This window comes from Leptosomus discolor, chromosome 19 (assembly GCF_034619465.1).
Source record: "Leptosomus discolor isolate bLepDis1 chromosome 19, bLepDis1.hap2, whole genome shotgun sequence".
Lineage (NCBI taxonomy): Eukaryota > Metazoa > Chordata > Aves > Leptosomiformes > Leptosomidae > Leptosomus > Leptosomus discolor.
Window position 1 is genome coordinate 3,708,896 of NC_141409.1, and position 16,323 is coordinate 3,725,218.

At 48.5% G+C, this 16,323-nt stretch overlaps 1 protein-coding gene across 1 annotated transcript in view; it reads left to right on the forward strand.

Moving 5' to 3' along the window:
* The window catches only part of LOC104341373 (discoidin domain-containing receptor 2), a 30,985-nt gene extending 15,935 nt beyond the window's left edge, over window positions 1-15,050 (forward strand). The window contains exons 7-16 of the mRNA XM_009956822.2: window positions 1,353-1,599; window positions 2,551-2,643; window positions 3,164-3,321; window positions 3,553-3,748; window positions 4,953-5,197; window positions 7,615-7,736; window positions 8,103-8,300; window positions 11,096-11,330; window positions 13,526-13,675; window positions 14,910-15,050. Coding sequence (XP_009955124.1) covers window positions 1,353-1,599; window positions 2,551-2,643; window positions 3,164-3,321; window positions 3,553-3,748; window positions 4,953-5,197; window positions 7,615-7,736; window positions 8,103-8,300; window positions 11,096-11,330; window positions 13,526-13,675; window positions 14,910-15,050 — 1,785 coding nt within the window. The remainder of the gene's footprint in view (window positions 1-1,352; window positions 1,600-2,550; window positions 2,644-3,163; window positions 3,322-3,552; window positions 3,749-4,952; window positions 5,198-7,614; window positions 7,737-8,102; window positions 8,301-11,095; window positions 11,331-13,525; window positions 13,676-14,909) is intronic.
* The last annotated feature ends 1,273 nt before the right edge of the window (window positions 15,051-16,323 follow it).

Sequence of the window (16,323 nt, forward strand, 5' to 3'; positions counted from 1 at the left end):
CAGTGCTATTTACTGCAAGACCTTGCAGAGGCCAAGCAATTAATAGGGTTCAGAGCTGTGCTTGGTTCGGAGACAGTGGCTGTCACAGTCGCTAATAGTCCACAGTCATTAGGAAATAATTTCGAGAGTCGCTAGGGAGGGTCGAACCACCATGCCTATGAAAATGGAGTGGACTGAGGCTTACCAAAGACTTTAAGGGTCACCTTGTTCCTTTTGGTTCCTGGTCGCCAGCCACAGTGCCAAGATACTGTGGTCCAGATCTTCAGGAGTGCATGGCAGAACGTCAGCTGTCAGGTTGGTTTGTTTAAACAGGCGCAGGGCAAGATTTGCATTGAAGACAGACAGTGGAACAGCGTAAGGGATCCTTACAAGCCTTGTCCCTCTTCATGAAGCGTGCTTCCTTGGAAGTGCTGGAGGGCTGGGAGAGTGCCGGGTGTTTGGTGTTGATGGGTCTGCAGTGCCCCAACCCAGGGAGATGGAGATGTCACTTTTGTGCTGGAGCCTCTTGGTTTGGGTGCAGCCCAAGAGCAGTTGGGGGGAAACTTGCCACCAGCTTTTGGGAAGGTGAAACAAACCTCCCAAACACGGAGGTGTGAAGTCAGCCTGAAAGCAGTTTGCAAACCACGTAGTCTGAAAGCGGACTGTGTGGAGCTGAACTCAGAGGTGAGAGGATGCCTTTGTTTTGGTGAGGTGTTAGCTTGGCAGCATAGTGACCGCAGCTTAAAATCCAGCATCGTTAGCTAAACCAGGGGTGCCATTGCAGCAAGGAAACCTGATGATGAGTTGCCAGGAGAGGCTGATGGATGCAGGCTTACATGCTGGTTTTCTTAAAACTTAGTTCCTCAGTTGTCCTCAAGGTGCAACCACAGCAGAAGAGCTGCTGTATGTCAGAGGGTATCTTCTTGAGCTTGTACCATTTTTTTTTTGGAAGAAATTAGCTTAGACTGCAGATGCTGAAGGCTTTCTGAAAGAGGCTAGAGCCCAGGTGTGGTTTTTCTTTTCCCTCTTAGGATATGTGTTCAGGGAGAATTGCTCCAGGAGGCTTTAGATTAGTATAGGCTTGGTTTGATTGATTTTCATATGGGCCTTTTGAAGAGCCTGCCAAAACTTAACCATTAATATAGCTTTTGCATGTAAAGTTAAGAGATGTTTCAGAGTAACTTTTTGCACAAGTGCTCTCATTGCATACTGTACTGAGCTGTACTGGAACAAGTCACCTGTCCTGGGTTAGGAGTATTCATGCAGGGATATCTCAGAAATAGAAAATCTTCATGAACAGAAAATCCCTGAGGCTTAATTTAGGTTTCAGTAAATCTTCCTCCTGTCTGATTGATCTGTTCTCTTCTTCCTAGGTGCATTGTAACAACATGTTTTCCAAGGGGGTGAAGATCTTCCAGAAGGTGGAGTGTCTGTTCAAACCACGCCTGATTGCAGACTGGGAGTCTGAACCTGTTGGGGTGGCAACTGTCTTAGATGACAAAAACCCCAGCGCTAGGTTTGTGACTGTCCCCCTCAATCAGCGTGTAGGTAAAGCCATACTTTGCCGCTTCTACTTTGCTGACACCTGGATGATGATGAGTGAGATTTCCTTCCAGTCGGGTGAGTATTCCTTCAGTCAAGCAGATCTCGCAAAGCACAGAGAGCGAAAGAGATATTGTGGAGGTGCAGGACGTGGGGTCAAAAGGAGTGTAGGGCACTGTGGGGTGGAAGGACAATGCAGGGGCAGGAGGGTCCAGTCTACAGTGGATGCTTTATAGGCTGATACTGATGCACAGGCGTGGAAGCACAACCAGGGCAAACAAAAATGGGACTATAGAGCACTTCTTTTTGAGACAGTTGTCTGCTGGTTATGGGGTTGATTTTTACTTGTGTTTACCAAGTATTTTGTTGTGAATAATTTAAGCATAGCTACAGATGATGATCAAGTTAGCAGATCATGAAAAATAAGAGGCTGACTGTTTTTTTCCTCAAGTCTTAACTATGACACAGAAGTCAGTGCCATGAAGTGCTTTAAAAGGCTCTAGAAGAGAATGGACAAGAGTGAACCACCAGCATTGACAGAGAAATGATCTGGCTATAGCTTCCTAGTCAGCTATAGTGAGAGGACATTCCTGGGAAGGAATGCTCTGATTGCAGCTTGTTGCTCATCTTGCTGATAGCAACCCCTCCTGGCTACCCTCTGTCACATGTGGGATTCGGCAGACTCTTGGTCTAGCCTGGGATGGTGATTCTTATAATCAAGCTAAAATGGAAAAAAAGCTCTTGCTCCAGTCCCCTGTGTCTGGCCAAGCTCAGGAAGTGTCCTAGACCCATGGGCAGTTTGCTGTGGTCAGGGCATACATGCTGCTCAACACGGGGGCTCGTTCCTGCAGGGGTGCTGAGAGGTGCTGAGTGAACAAGTATCTCTGCTCACACCGTTTGTGACCTGCCACGTGGGCCTCAGCCCTGTCCTGCTTGGGAAGGCAGGGGGTGGTGGTTGGGATTGCGCTGACCGCTGGCAGGAGCAGGGAGGCTGGTGGTTGGACTGACAGCTTCGCTTCTGTTCCGCAGACATGGAGAGCGTGAGCCCTAATTTCGTTACGGTAGCCACAAGCACGGCGGATCTCCTGGAAACAGAGTGCAACGTTACTGAGGGAACCTGGGGTAAGGACTGCTGTCACTTAACCATGCCAAGGGTTCAAGTGTTGGGGGATTTCACGGTAACGTCCTGTTTAACGTGGTCTCTCCCTCCATTCCTGGAGTTCCAGCTATGGCCTGGTTATTGCCCTCATGCACAGGGCTGCATCTTACAGTCCTCCGAGCCTCAGCTATTCCTTCTTCCCTCAGCTGGCCAAGGCAGCCTCAGAGCAAGTGGGCTGAAGGTGTGCAGCCAGAGAAACTGAAAACTGCTCTAGTATGGATCCATTGCAGGAATCTCTTCCAATGCTAAGAGCAGCCTTTGACTGCAGAAGTCCTCTGCGCAGTTCTTAGCTGCAGGCCTCCAAAGTGAGAACTTCTGATAAGAGCAAAATGTTGAACACAGCCAGTGTTGATGCTCAAGAAGCTGCCTAAGATCTTTTCTGTTCCAGACTGTGGGAAGGGACGTGCAGGAAGTTCGCCAGCCCAGATAACAACCTGTGCTTTGTTAACTCCCAGATTCTTCTTCATTCCTCTGTGATTGCAGAAACCACATCTTCTGTAACCAGCACCTGGATAGGAGAGAAAGCAGATGACTCCAATACCTCCATCCTCGTGGGCTGCCTTGTGGCTATTATTCTTCTGCTCCTGATGATTATCATCATTATTCTTTGGAAGCAATATGTACAAAAAAGGTTGGAAAAGGTAGTACAGTGGGGCTATTTTATATAGTTCAGTACTAAGCGTTAACCCTTATGTGCTCAGAATTGTGGGAAGCTCGGGGTTTCCGCAGCTCCACAGAGTAGCTAAAACTCTGTTCTCGCAGCAGGGGGGGATACCAGCCCTATCCAAGATGTTACTGGAAATTGCTGCGGTTGCAGCCAATACATTACTTAACAAGTATTGCCTCAGCATTTTTTTCCTTCTCTTTTGCAGGCCCCACGTCGAATCCTGGAGGAGGATGCCACAGTTCGCCTCTCCTTCTACAGCTACACCATTGCCAACAACCAGACCCAGATCCACCAGTCAAATCCCACCTATGAACGTGCTTTCCCACTGGATTTGGAATATCACCAGCCAGCTACCCTGCTCCAGAAGCTTCCAGAGCTCTCCCAAAGTGCAGAGGATTCAGGTAATGTAACCATCAGTCTCTAGAAGTTACGTATTTGTTTTATTAATTCTCTCAGATTTTAAAATGTGCCGCTTCTCAGTGTCTAAGTAATGACTCGTATGCAATGCAATACTAACCCAGAGCCCGAAGACAATACTGTGGAGCTCTAAAACTTTTAAGCATGTAACCTTGGCAGATGGAACACGAGCCCCACTAGAGGGTGGTGGCCTTTTATTGTTCTCTTTGGAGACTGCATTTATACGTTAGCCGGGTCATCTTTTAGGAGCTGGTTTTAGCAATCGCAGCAATTGCACATCGTTTGTCTCATCAGCCTGTTGGCAGTGGAGTCTCTGCCTGCAGCACTCCTGGGCTGTCCAGACTGGCTGCTGGAGACCTTTAGCACCTTTTCTTGCAGCAAGGGCTCTTTGAAATTCCCTTAGAAAAAGCAGAGGGGAATGCAGCAGAGAATCGCCAGTGGTGCCCTGGCTTCCAGGCCCTGGGGAGATTTTGGAAGGGAACATTTCGAACAGTATTTTGTATTCGGTGATGGCAGGGCTGATTAGTGAATGGAAGGGCAGTGCTGCCTTCCTCAAGCACTGACAAGTTGCTGAGATCCAGCATTTCACTACACAAGAAGAGTGATTTGGATTGAGTCAGGATGTGAACCTGAAGCAGAACAAATGTTCTGTGTCATGCTGACCGTACAGGTAGTTAATTATAAGGTGTTATCCCATGATGTTTATGTGAATAAGCCATAAGAGGTAGCAGAGCATGCTAACAGAGAGCATGGAAAATGGGAACCTCGATCAGTTCTTGTTGCAGAAGGGAATCCAGAGCAAGGCTGACATTGCAAACAACGTCCCTGCACCAGGTAAGGGGAACAGATCGTATTTAGGATGAATCAGAAACAGAAAATCACTTCAGACTCATGCCTCCCTGTCTGGGCAGGACCTTCAGCTCTCATAACTGGACAGAGCAGGGCTGTTCAACACGGGTTCGCTGGTACCTCACGGGTGTTCTGGTGTCCGCAGAAGTGTGGCTTGTTCTGGTTTAAGCCCTGGTTAAAACAAAGCAGAGTCTTCCGTCTGGGTGTACCTTGATACAAGGTAGTACGCGTGTAGCTAGGCTGGATTCCCAGAGGTCTGCAGGATTGAGAGGAGTGGAAGCTGGGCCATACTGGTTTTAAGGGAGTGCATGTGTCTGACTGTCTCTGGTATCCCCTTAGTGTGCAGCGGGGACTATGCTGAGCCCGACCTGACCAAGTCCACTCCTCACCAAGGCTTTCAGAACAATGTCCCTCACTACGCTGAAACAGATATCGTCCACCTGCAAGGTGTGACAGGCAACAACATGTATGCAGTGCCAGCCCTCACTGTGGATTCGCTTACCAAGAAGGACATCTCGGTGGGTGAATTCCCGCGGCAGCAGCTACGACTCAAAGAGAAGCTGGGAGAAGGACAGTTTGGAGAGGTACGGCCATTCTCTTCCACTTTTCCTGCAACGGAAAGGAGATGCCTGGCAGAGCTGAATCTTCTGAGCTGCCTCTCTGGCACCACTTTGTACTTGTGGGCTGAGGGTTCTGCTTACCTGTATTGTATTTAATACAGGTCTTTGCTGTTGGGGAAAGCTGGTGTCCCTTAGGATGGGCTTCAGGGAGCCCCATTCTGCACCTGTGAGGCTGCTGCTTGGTACCACCCGAGTCTTTCTCAACAGATGAACTTCGCAAACTTCTACTGTTCACTGCCTTTATCCCTGTTTATGACCTTATAGACAAGGCCTAGGGGTGGGAATTCAAACTGTTTCATGGTCTTCCATGGACAGCTCATGGCTTTCACCTGCCTTTAGGCCGTGTGAGTTTGAAAACTCTAGCAGTGACTCCAGCCAGGACAGATTGATCCTAGCTGTAAGAACAGCTTTCCATTGACAGATGGAGGTTCTGGTGGTGCTCTGCATGCTGACCCAAGCAAAGACAGACATTTCCCAAGGACTGTGATGCCCTCATGTAGTCTCTAGGATTGCTGCTTGCTCAAGCCCCAGTTTGTGTCAGAAGCCTCAGGCAGCATGATACATACATCTGTCATCTGTCTCTTTTGTTCTTCCCAGCTTTTGCTCACTCGCAGCCTTAAATTCTACCTGTCTACTACATTTTGGCAAAGTGCAGCCCTTCACTGGCTGCCTCCTCCTCTGTGATGTGCCCATCTTTATAGTCCCTTGCTTCTGACAGCACACCTTGGCTACCTCAGTGCCTTCCTTGTCCCCCTCACTTCTTTCTGGATCACTCTGTGTACTGGGAAGGTGCTGACATGCTCAGCCTCTTCACCTGGCTATCAATTAACCCCCTTCTGCTGTTGCCTGGATCCTGCCCTCTCTTGAGGTGTGCTCCAACAGTGAAACAGAGAGGCTTTTTTCTCATTGTTTTGCTTCTGGTTTCTCATTCCTGTCCTTCTAATAACTGTCAAAGCTCTCTCCTCCTCCTTTGTGTTGTCAAACAGCAGCAGCCAGGCGCTCTCATCTCCTCCATTTTCCTTGGAGATTGATTCAGAGCCTGGTCCTTTCCTCCCATCACAGGCTCTTCCCCTCACTTTTGCAAATGTGCTGCATCGCATTCTCCCATCTCACCTTCTCACCGCCTTAGTCTTTGCCAAACTGGTCATCATCATATGCTCTGCTCCTCTGCTCTGGCTTAGTGTGCAGTCTTGCTTCTAGAAATATGGCTCACTGCTTTTTTCACCCCTCCACTCAGAGCTTCCTTCCTTTTCAATCTTTTTCCTTCCTTTCTCCTAACCATCCACTCCCTGGACTCAGTGACACATTGCCTGTGCTTATAATACATGTGCTTGGTCCTGTGGCTCCCGTTGCTATTCCTCGTCCTCATGACTGTACTTTCACCACAGCGGGTTTCGTTCTCCGTGTAGCTGCAGCAGCACCTTTGTACTTCTGTTTCTGTTCTGTGGATTTGTGCTGTTTTCTATGCTGTCTCCTTTTTCTCCTCACCATGCTTGTGACACAAGTTCTTGCTGCTTTCTTCATATAAAATTCATTAAGCTCCCATTACATTCCCCTCACTGCTGCAAGTCTTTGACTGACACATCCAGTCTGCTCCCTTCCTCCAGTCCTTTTTTCCTTTCCCACCCCAGCATCTCTTGCCCAGTTCTCCATTTGAATATGCATTCAGATAACTTCTTAAGCAAGTGCCTTGTCACCCCTTCTTATACCTGGCAGTAATTTTATGTCTTCATTCATTTATTTATCTAAAGAAACTTGGAATTCTGTGCACTCATCACAGTATTCGTCTCTGGGTATATTCACAGCTGAGGTGTTCACATAACACTCACATGGACACACACATGCACATGCACACTTTTTTTTTCTAGAATTAGAAGACTTTGGATAGCTGTCTGTCATTCCTGGATGCTCCTCAGTGGTGACCCAAGCCAGGCTGCAGGACAGTTCTGGACTTGTACGGCTGGTGCGATGTGCTGTACTTGCCAGCCCTGCTGCAGCCGTGCCGTTTGCATGCCCGAGCAGAGTGCAGCAGACAGCTCCAGGCACAGTACCCTTCCTGCACATCTCCAGTACTTGCTGGGTGAATTGGACTGCCCTGGTAGGCTGCTACACCCGTCTGCAGGCGTGCAGTAAATTCGGTGTGTTGGGGACACGTCAGGCTGCCACCCACGGCCTGAGCTGTGGTGTATGTACACGTGTTGCCCAGTATCTAGGGCCAGCCTATGGGCTATTTCTGATCGGAACAGTGTCACCTTCATTAGATCGTTCACTGGGTCATTCTGCCAGCAGTGACCAAACTGGTGACCTCCATGTGACATCGTTTTACTCTGGTTTTCTGCCTGTGTATGCTCTCATCGTTGCCTCTGCCTTCTGCCCTGCAGGTGCACCTTTGTGAAGCCGATGGCCTGCTGGAATTCCTGGGAGTCTCATCTACAGAATTCACTCACCAGCCGGTTCTCGTAGCAGTGAAAATGCTGAGATCAGATGTCAACAAAACGGCCAGGTAAGCGGATCCGCGATGCCGACCATCTGGGAAGGAAAGCAAATACTCTCCAAGCAAGTTTCACATAGGTTAACCCTGGTGACTTCTGTAAGTGCGTGTCGTGTCTCTGGTGTATGTTCTGTGTGTTCATGTAAGGAACAGGACACAAGCTTGGAGTGGGGGATAGGAACAGAGATAAAGTCAAACTGAAGTGCTGTGTTAATCCTGTTTGCTGGGGAAGGGGTCAACGTTGAACACAAACACATCAAACTTTCTGTGTGCAGAAATGTAAATGTCTCTGAACTGAGATTTTCTTACGTGACATTTCTGCTTTCCTTGGACAAAGGAATGGCTTAGGGCTTGAACCTGTGTTTTCTGTTTTACAAGAAATGATTTCCTGAAGGAGATCAAGATCATGTCACGGCTGAAGAACCCAAATATCATCCGGCTTCTGGGGGTGTGTGTGCGTGATGACCCACTGTGCATGATAACAGAGTACATGGAAAATGGAGACCTCAATCAGTTCCTGTCACAGAGGGAGATCTACAGCAAATTTGCCATTTCAAACAATATTCCCTGTGTCAGGTAAGAGGAGCTGCCCATCTTTGGGACAAATCAACAATACAGAGCTACCAGTTTCATCTGCCCTGCCTTCCAGGCAGTGACCTTCCTCCAGCCTGGCCATTGCAACGGCAGATGTGTGGACACTAGTCCTGCTTTGCGTGGGAGGTTGTTCTTGAGGCCTCTGGAGGTCTGTGTTCCCGTGAAGTGTCCCTGACTGTGGGCTGTTCTGGTCATGGTGACCATCTTGGATGTATTGTTTACTGATGTGACCATCTGTTTGTGTTCGTGGGCTTGCATCAGATACTCCATTAGTATGGGAAGCCAGTTGCATTTCAGCAAGGATTTTGGGATGAAAATCAAGAATGTCTCTTAGGCTTTTAAGAAGGTTCATATGTTCTCTGGATGGCTAAAAAATATTACATGGGGGAAGTTGAATGTGAAGCTTCACTAAGGATAGATTTCAGCAGCCAACAGAAAGAGAATATTTGGCAAAGGAAACCATTTTGTATCAGTGGTGGCACCTACCTCTCTCCTCTATGAAAGGATTAAATCTAATGTAAAAGCATCTCTACCATTGCAGAAATCCTTTCCTCAGAGGGGAGTTGTGTGTAGGACTGACATATTCTGCTCGATAAACCTGCAGTGGTCAGAAGTTGCTGCATTGCTCAGCCTTTGGCATATACCTCCCTAAAGGATTAGATTTATTTGTAGTTCAAGAGCTAGGCAGTTAGGCAGAGCCAGTTCTGTTGATGGACTGGACAGGAGATGGCTGGATCTTACCAAGTCAAGACAACACCAGTGTTTCTGCCAGTAGCTGGCAGTGGTCAGTAGTCCTGTCAGGGATTGTTAAACTGGCATCCTGTGGTCACGGCACACTAGGAACTGTAGGATGGGAGAGGATTTGCATCTGAGAAGAAACACATTCCAGCTCTCTCCAGTCTCCTGCTCTTCCTGCAGCTTTCACCTTTAGACTTGTGGCTTTTTTTTCCTGGCCAAAGCCTCAAACTGTCCTTTCTTCTTTGTCTCTTCCTCACCTCTCGTCTGACTTCAGCACTGTCACTCATGTTATTCTTGCTTGGTTTCCATTACTTGGCTCTACCTCTAGTTTTTCTTTCTCTCCAGCTGATCCTTCAGCCTCTCCTTTTGTCCCTTCCAGCCAGATGCAGTTTCCCATGAAAGGCAGCCGGTATGACTAGCTCACGTATCTGTCTATATGGGAGTTGTTTGCTGAGAGTGAAATGAACCCCCTGCCAAAGAGCGCAGCTTCTCTCTGCCAGTGCCTGGGGGTGTCTCATTGACGTGACAAGGCCCAACCATCCCACCTGTCTCAGGCCCAGTGTTTGGTGCACCAAAGGTGGTGACCAGCCCTTTCCTGCAGAGGTCACACGTTTTTAAATCCTTATGGCTCTTTGGTGTTTAAAATGCATCTCCCTGCTGTCTCGCTGGCTATCTAGCAAATTATCAAGATGTCTGCTGAGAAGTGTCTGAGAAGCGTCCTACCCTTCTGTATGCAGAGCTGCACCGTTGAGCCCTGCAGAGCTTGCTGAGCAGAGGGGCAGGGAGCCAAAAGGTAGCTGCTGGCGGGACCCTGCTGGGGTGCAGGTGGGACAGGAGAGACTGGGCTTCTTGAATGGGAAGAGCAACGGCCCCAGACAGGGATGTACCTGCGGCGGGGGGAAGGGAGAGCGCAGGATCGTGGAGGCTGTGCCCAGTCCTGTGCGAAAAGCCAACCACCAGGTTAACAGTGAGTGGCGGAGTTCCTTCTCTGTGGGCACAGCAGGTCCTCCCAGGTCAGGAGAAGCATCGAGCTGACTGTGGGACTGGGCCAAGTGTCACCGAGCGGAGTTCCGCTCGCCGTGCTGAAAGGCTGGGAGGGAAGTGGTGCCCAGCCCCTCCTGCCAGTGCTCTGCCGGGGTGAGGGGCTGCCTCCGAGTCACGGCAGTGATAGCTGAGCTGTTGATTAGAATGGATAGGTTGGATCTGTTATTGTTAGATGTGTTACGTTATTGTAATTTAGATGACATGGTAGTGCTTTGCTCCTTGCCACCAGAACACAACGAGGAGGAGACTTAAGACTTTCTTTTTCTGACCTTTATCAGAGAAATGCTGACTGCAAACAGGTTATTAGATTTCTTGTGATAGATGCTTGGTCGTGTGAAGCATTTGAGCATGCACAGCGGGAAACAAGCCGAGCATCACAGAACAGTAGTGTGTGAAGAATACTGAAAGTCAGATGGTCCAAACTGTGTGTCATGCAGCTTGATTAATATTATCTTCATTTTGCTAATGGGGGAATTTAAATTATTAGATGGAAAACACATCTATTTGTATTCTCAGTAATATTAAATGTATGTAAAAACAAAGTAAGCTCTCTTGAATGTTAAGTGACTTGCTTATATTAATGTAGTGGCAGTGTTTGAAATCCCCAGCTAAGTGGTTTTTAAGATAGGAAGTTCTGAGATTGTACAGCTTAATTTTTCATATGTCTCTGCAAAAAGTTGGTGCTTGGATGCATAAACTCTTTGAAAATCTTGAGACTAACGCTTGATATGAAAAACCTAAGGATGTCAAATTCTAAGGGCCCTGAATTTCATGGACGGCTTGTCTGTTCTTGCTTCATCAGCTCAGGAGCTTGGCTTAGCCTGCCAGGTGGGGGTGTTAGTGCCCTGAAACTAGACAGTTTAGTTTCACTGATATGGCAGAAAATAAAACAGGTCACTTTTAACACATCAAATGCAAGAAAAAGTTGAGTGTGGGGAACTCTATTGATTTTTTTTTTTTTCCTTCCCCTTCTGTTATGCTGTCTTTTCATGCAGCTACTCTAACCTGCTGTACATGGCCACCCAGATTGCCTCGGGAATGAAGTATTTAGCATCTCTGAATTTTGTGCACAGAGATCTGGCAACTCGCAACTGCTTGGTGGGGAACAACCACACCATCAAGATTGCAGACTTTGGCATGAGCAGGAATCTTTACAGTGGCGATTACTACCGTATCCAGGGAAGAGCCGTGCTGCCCATTCGTTGGATGGCCTGGGAAAGCATCCTCCTGGTAGGGACTGAACGAAACCATTGTCTCTCCATTCCTCTGAGTGCCCCCAAAACAGTAACACGTGTGTGTGTAAAGGTCCTTCTAGCATCAAAATGTGTGCTACAGGTGGCCCCCGGTGAGAAGGTCATTAGGATGCGTTGGACATAACTCATATCCTGGGAAAGGAGGGTGTTCTTGCAAATACAGTACAAGTCATGGCAACATAGTCGTTTGGGTGGGAAGGGACCTTTAAAGGTCATGTAGTCCAACCCCCCTGCGATGAGCAGGGACATCTTCAACTAGATCAGCTTGCTCTGAGCCCTGTCCAACCTGGCCTTGAATGTTCCCAGGGATGGGGCATCTGCCACCTCTTTGGGCAGCCAGTGTTGCACCACCCTCATAAAAAACGTCTTCCTTGTATCTAGTCTGAATGTACCACGTTTGAGTTTAAAACTGTTACCCCTTGTCCTACCGCTGCCCTCCCTGACAGTCCCTCCCCACCTTCCCTGCAGCCCCCTTTCAGCACTGAAGGCCGCTCTAAGGTCTCCCCGGAGCCTTCTCTTCTCCAGGCTGAACAACCCCAACTCTCCCAGCCTGTCCTCACAGGGGAGCTGCTCCATCCGTCTGATCATTTTTGTGGCCTCCTCTGGACCCGCTCGAGCAGGTCCATGTCCTTCTTATGCTGAGGGCCCCAGAGCTGGACGCAGCCCTGCAGGTGGGGTCTGAGCAGAGCAGAGGGGCAGAATCCCCTCCCTCGCCCTGCTGGCCACGCTGCTCCTGATGCAGCCCAGGATGTGGTTGGCTTTCTGGGCTGTGAGCGCACGTTGCCAGCTCTTATCACCACGTACCCCAAGTCCCTCTCGGCAGGGCTGCTCTCAATCCCTTCATCCCCAGCCTGTATCGATACCAGGGGTTGCCCTGACCCAGGTTCAGGGCCTTGCACTTGGCCTTGTTGAACCTCATGAAGGTCACATGGGACCACTTCTCGAGTTTGTCCAGGTCACATCCCCCCGGATGGCATCTGGGGCCTGATTTCTGTTCTGTGCCTGGCATTCAGGATTCCTGCTGGAGTTCTAAGGAAGTCGCCTTTCTGTCTTATTTCACCAGCTGGGAAGCTGAGAGGGGCAGGGACAAAACTTCACGAGTTTCAAGTGCCAAGTCTGGTTTTGAGGTTGGGGTTTTGTTTTGTGTTTAAGGGTCCTGCTGTCTTGCCTTAGGAGATAGTTCAACAGCCCAAACACATCCAGTCTGGAGGCAGTTCCTTAATATTCAGCCCAATATTTCTTTCTCAAACTAGTTGGTGAGATCACCTGGTTATACTTCCTTACAACATGCTCTCTGCATACCCAGAAAAATTGTAATTACCTCTCCTATAAAGGCTGATATAAAGGCTAAATTCACCCTGTCTTCCTGGTTACAACTGCATCTAAACCATAAGTCACTGCCATGTCCCTTGTGTGAACATCTTCCAAACATTGACAGACTGCTAGGGTTGCCAGATAAGCCGGGGCAATCCGAGTCTTGGATATTTTCTGCCCACACAGGCCCTCCAGCCCCAAATTGTTTTCTGTTATTTTCTGAGCAATCTTTAGCTGCTTTTTACTTCAGAGACACATTGTTCCAAACATGGCCAGTTTGGGCGCATTTTTTGAAGACAGAAAACAGGGACAGCAAGCAGACTGTCACCAACTTCTTACATGTGCAAAGATCAAAATTAATCTTGGCCTTTCTCTAAGTCTGGAGTCTGCTTCAGCTCTGCTTTCACCCCGAGGGCTTTGCTTCCTGTTCAAAGGCTTTTCTGTGTTGCACTGCTAAATTTCTGGTGGAGGTAGGCAGCAGCTATCAGCCCCCCTGCCACAGTCCATTTTCCTGCTGCTGCAAATACAGACTTTCTCAGGGGGTACAATAGTCTCTGGCTTTCTCTGAGACTTGCTCCCTGTTTCCAGAGGTTTGCCCCAGTGAAAACTGCACCTTCTTAGAGCTGTCCCCTGGGTCCCACAGACGTGCTGCTCCTGCCCCACAAAGCAGCCGTGTCAGACCTCAGTCCTTCTGTGCCTGCTGAGAGCAGGTCACCTGCTCTGCTGGCTCTTTGAGACCATTTTCCCAGGTATGAATTCTGCGTCCTTGTGTTGAGCTGCGGAGGGTGTAGACTGAAAGGGTTTTTGCTGAATGTGCACCGTGAGCCCCCGGGCTTACAACATCCTTTCTGTTCACAGGGCAAGTTCACCACAGCCAGTGATGTCTGGGCATTTGGGGTCACCCTCTGGGAGATGTTCATACTGTGTAAGGAGCAACCTTACAGCCTCCTTTCAGATGAGCAAGTCATCGAGAACACAGGAGAGTTCTTCCGGAGCCAGGGCAGGCAGGTAAGAAAGCAAAGGTGACCCCTCCGTCCTTCACTTGACCTGGTCACATCCAGGTGGATCTCCCCAGGGCCTTTCTGCTGCCCTTAGATTGTCTGCAGAACTCTCTGCTTCTGTTACTCATCTTCTCAAGTGTGTCCCACCTCTCTTCCCCTTTATCTAGGCTCGTGGCACTGGCTTTCCTCTCTTGGAGTCCCACTGGAAGAATCTCTTGGCCCTGTCTAGTGCTTCTTCCTCATTATGAACCACTTTTATTTCAATCTCCCCTGTCCTCCTTAGCTGTTCTGGGCTCTCCTACACAATCCTTTTGCTCTTTTCCTTTGTCAGATCTCTCCCACTGGTGTTTTTTCTGCAAGACAAAGCAGCACTTACTGAGGTGGGGAAGGAGGAGTTGGTAGTTCCCAGGGATACGATACTGCCTGTAATGTCACCGCCATGTATGCCGAGAAGCCTTGGGCCATCTCTAGTTGCTGAAGGACTTTTCTGTGTCATTCTGCCCTCTCTTGCTAACTCCCAGGCAGGACTGTGCCCTCTGCTCCTGCTGCCTTCAATAGCTACCAGGGATGATGCAGGACAATCCAGTTCCTCAGTACTGAGGATTGCTATACCCAGAAAAGTGGAGTGCCAGTTCAGAAACAGTTTGCTGTTCTCCCAAAATTCACCTTTAGCACCAAACAAGTGGAAGGATTAAGGGATGTAAAATGATGGGAGGTTTTACTCACTGTCTCCCAAATACTAATGATTAAGTGAAGAGCCTGAAAGATGTGTATTGAAATGAGAGGGGGAAAAAAATTCTGCCAAGCTGTTGTAGATAAGCTCTAAAAGGTGTTTTTTCTGTCTCTGCTAACAAGCTGTCACGATGCTTAGAAAGCCTCATGGGTTGTCTACGGTGAGTGAAAGTATTTGGATTTTATTGTGGTAAATTTTGGTTTTGGTTTGTGTTTCGCTGTCACTTGGAAGACAAATCTCTTTGAAGCATTTGTGTTTCCTGGGGGACAAAGGACTGTTTGTGACCAGCTCATCAAACAAGTTGGCAAAGTGTCCGCAGCGCCATTTGAGATGGCGTCAAAGCTCCATCCAGACCTCGCTGCCAGACTCACGCTTAACGGGTTTCAAACACTGCATGATGGCTGTGTCTTGTAAACCTGGAATGAAACTGTCCTGTTGGCGTTAATTTAGTAAAGGTTCGGTTCTTTTATGAAAAAACACTGAGTAGTTGTAACTTTCTTCCTTTCAGATCTATCTCTCCCAGACTCCTCTGTGTCCTAACCCTGTGTTTGACCTGATGCTGAAATGTTGGAGCAGGGATATAAAAGATCGTCCCACTTTTGACATGATTCACCACTTCCTGCTAGAACAAATGGAATCGAACATTTGACTCCAGAGAGAGAGACAAACTGTTGAGAACAGAGTGACTTTGGTGTCTCTTTGCCTGTACCTCACGGGAAGATGGTCAGGCCACCTTGCTCTCCTCCCTTGACTGTACCGTATTTAAGTTGAGACGTCCATGGCAGCTGCTCATTCTATTGGCCATGGTCTGACACACAGGACCAGAGGATCTCATTTGGTTGAAAAATCATCTCCTCTTCTGAATCGTTTCCTGGGAATACTGTGAGAGGGGTTTTATCATTTACCCGTACAGCTTTGGGCAAAACAAATGAGTAAAACTTTGAGGGACTTGGAGCTCTCTCCTGGGTGGAATAGAAAGCTGCCCGTCGGTGAGAGCGCTGCCCCTCCAGTACAGACTTCAGTCTTCTAACACTATTCCATTACATCAGATGGAAGTCTTGTGCACATTAGCAAGTGTTTCCGTATGCTCTTGCTGTGGGCGATAGGTGTAGTGAGAGACTAGAAATGTCTAGAGGTAGGAAATGGTTTAATGGACTTGAGAAGTGACGGAGCATTTAGCAACCCTTTGGAAGTGATGCTGCCAGGGTCTACGGAGGATGCTGATACAAGAGTCCAAGATCATGTTCTTTTTTCCTGTGGTTGTTAAGCACTGCTTTTGTTATATATGTGCGTTTTCCCCACACTGGATTTTTTTTTTCTAGAAGAAAAATTTTTGAGAATGAATGTTAAAGGTCATAGGAAGGTCACTGCGGTAGAAGATCTTCTTTTGACCTACAAATTAAGGCTAGGGTAGGGATTTTGTATTGAAAAGTAGCTGATACTGTACTACTGTCACTATGTAGATTTATTAGCCTAATGAACTTGTAGCCACAATGGACTGATGTGCAATTAATCCTGTATAAGTACCCATTAATATGAGATCTCTAAGTCAATGCTGTTACATGTGCAGAGGGAACTTGGGTTTGGTGAAACCGGATGGCTGAGAGCAGAACCGGCTGTGTCACTTGTCGTAGCTCCCGCGCGAGGAAAAGGAGCGGAGTACGGGTCGTCCCCCGGCACGCGCGTGTGCCCGTGCGCCCAGGTCAGGTACCCACGTCCGGCATCGGCGGCTCCTCTCGGGGTCTGCAGCGGCGCTCAGGCTGTCGGCCAGGCAGATGCACTTCGGCCCACCCTCCTTTGTCGCTGGGCTCAGCTCTGGCATGGGGAGGTGGGGCTGGCTGATCCCCGTGGTTGGGGTGTAGTTGGGATGCTCCCTGCACAGCGTGAGACCGTTTACTCATTGGACTTGGGGTTGGTTTTTT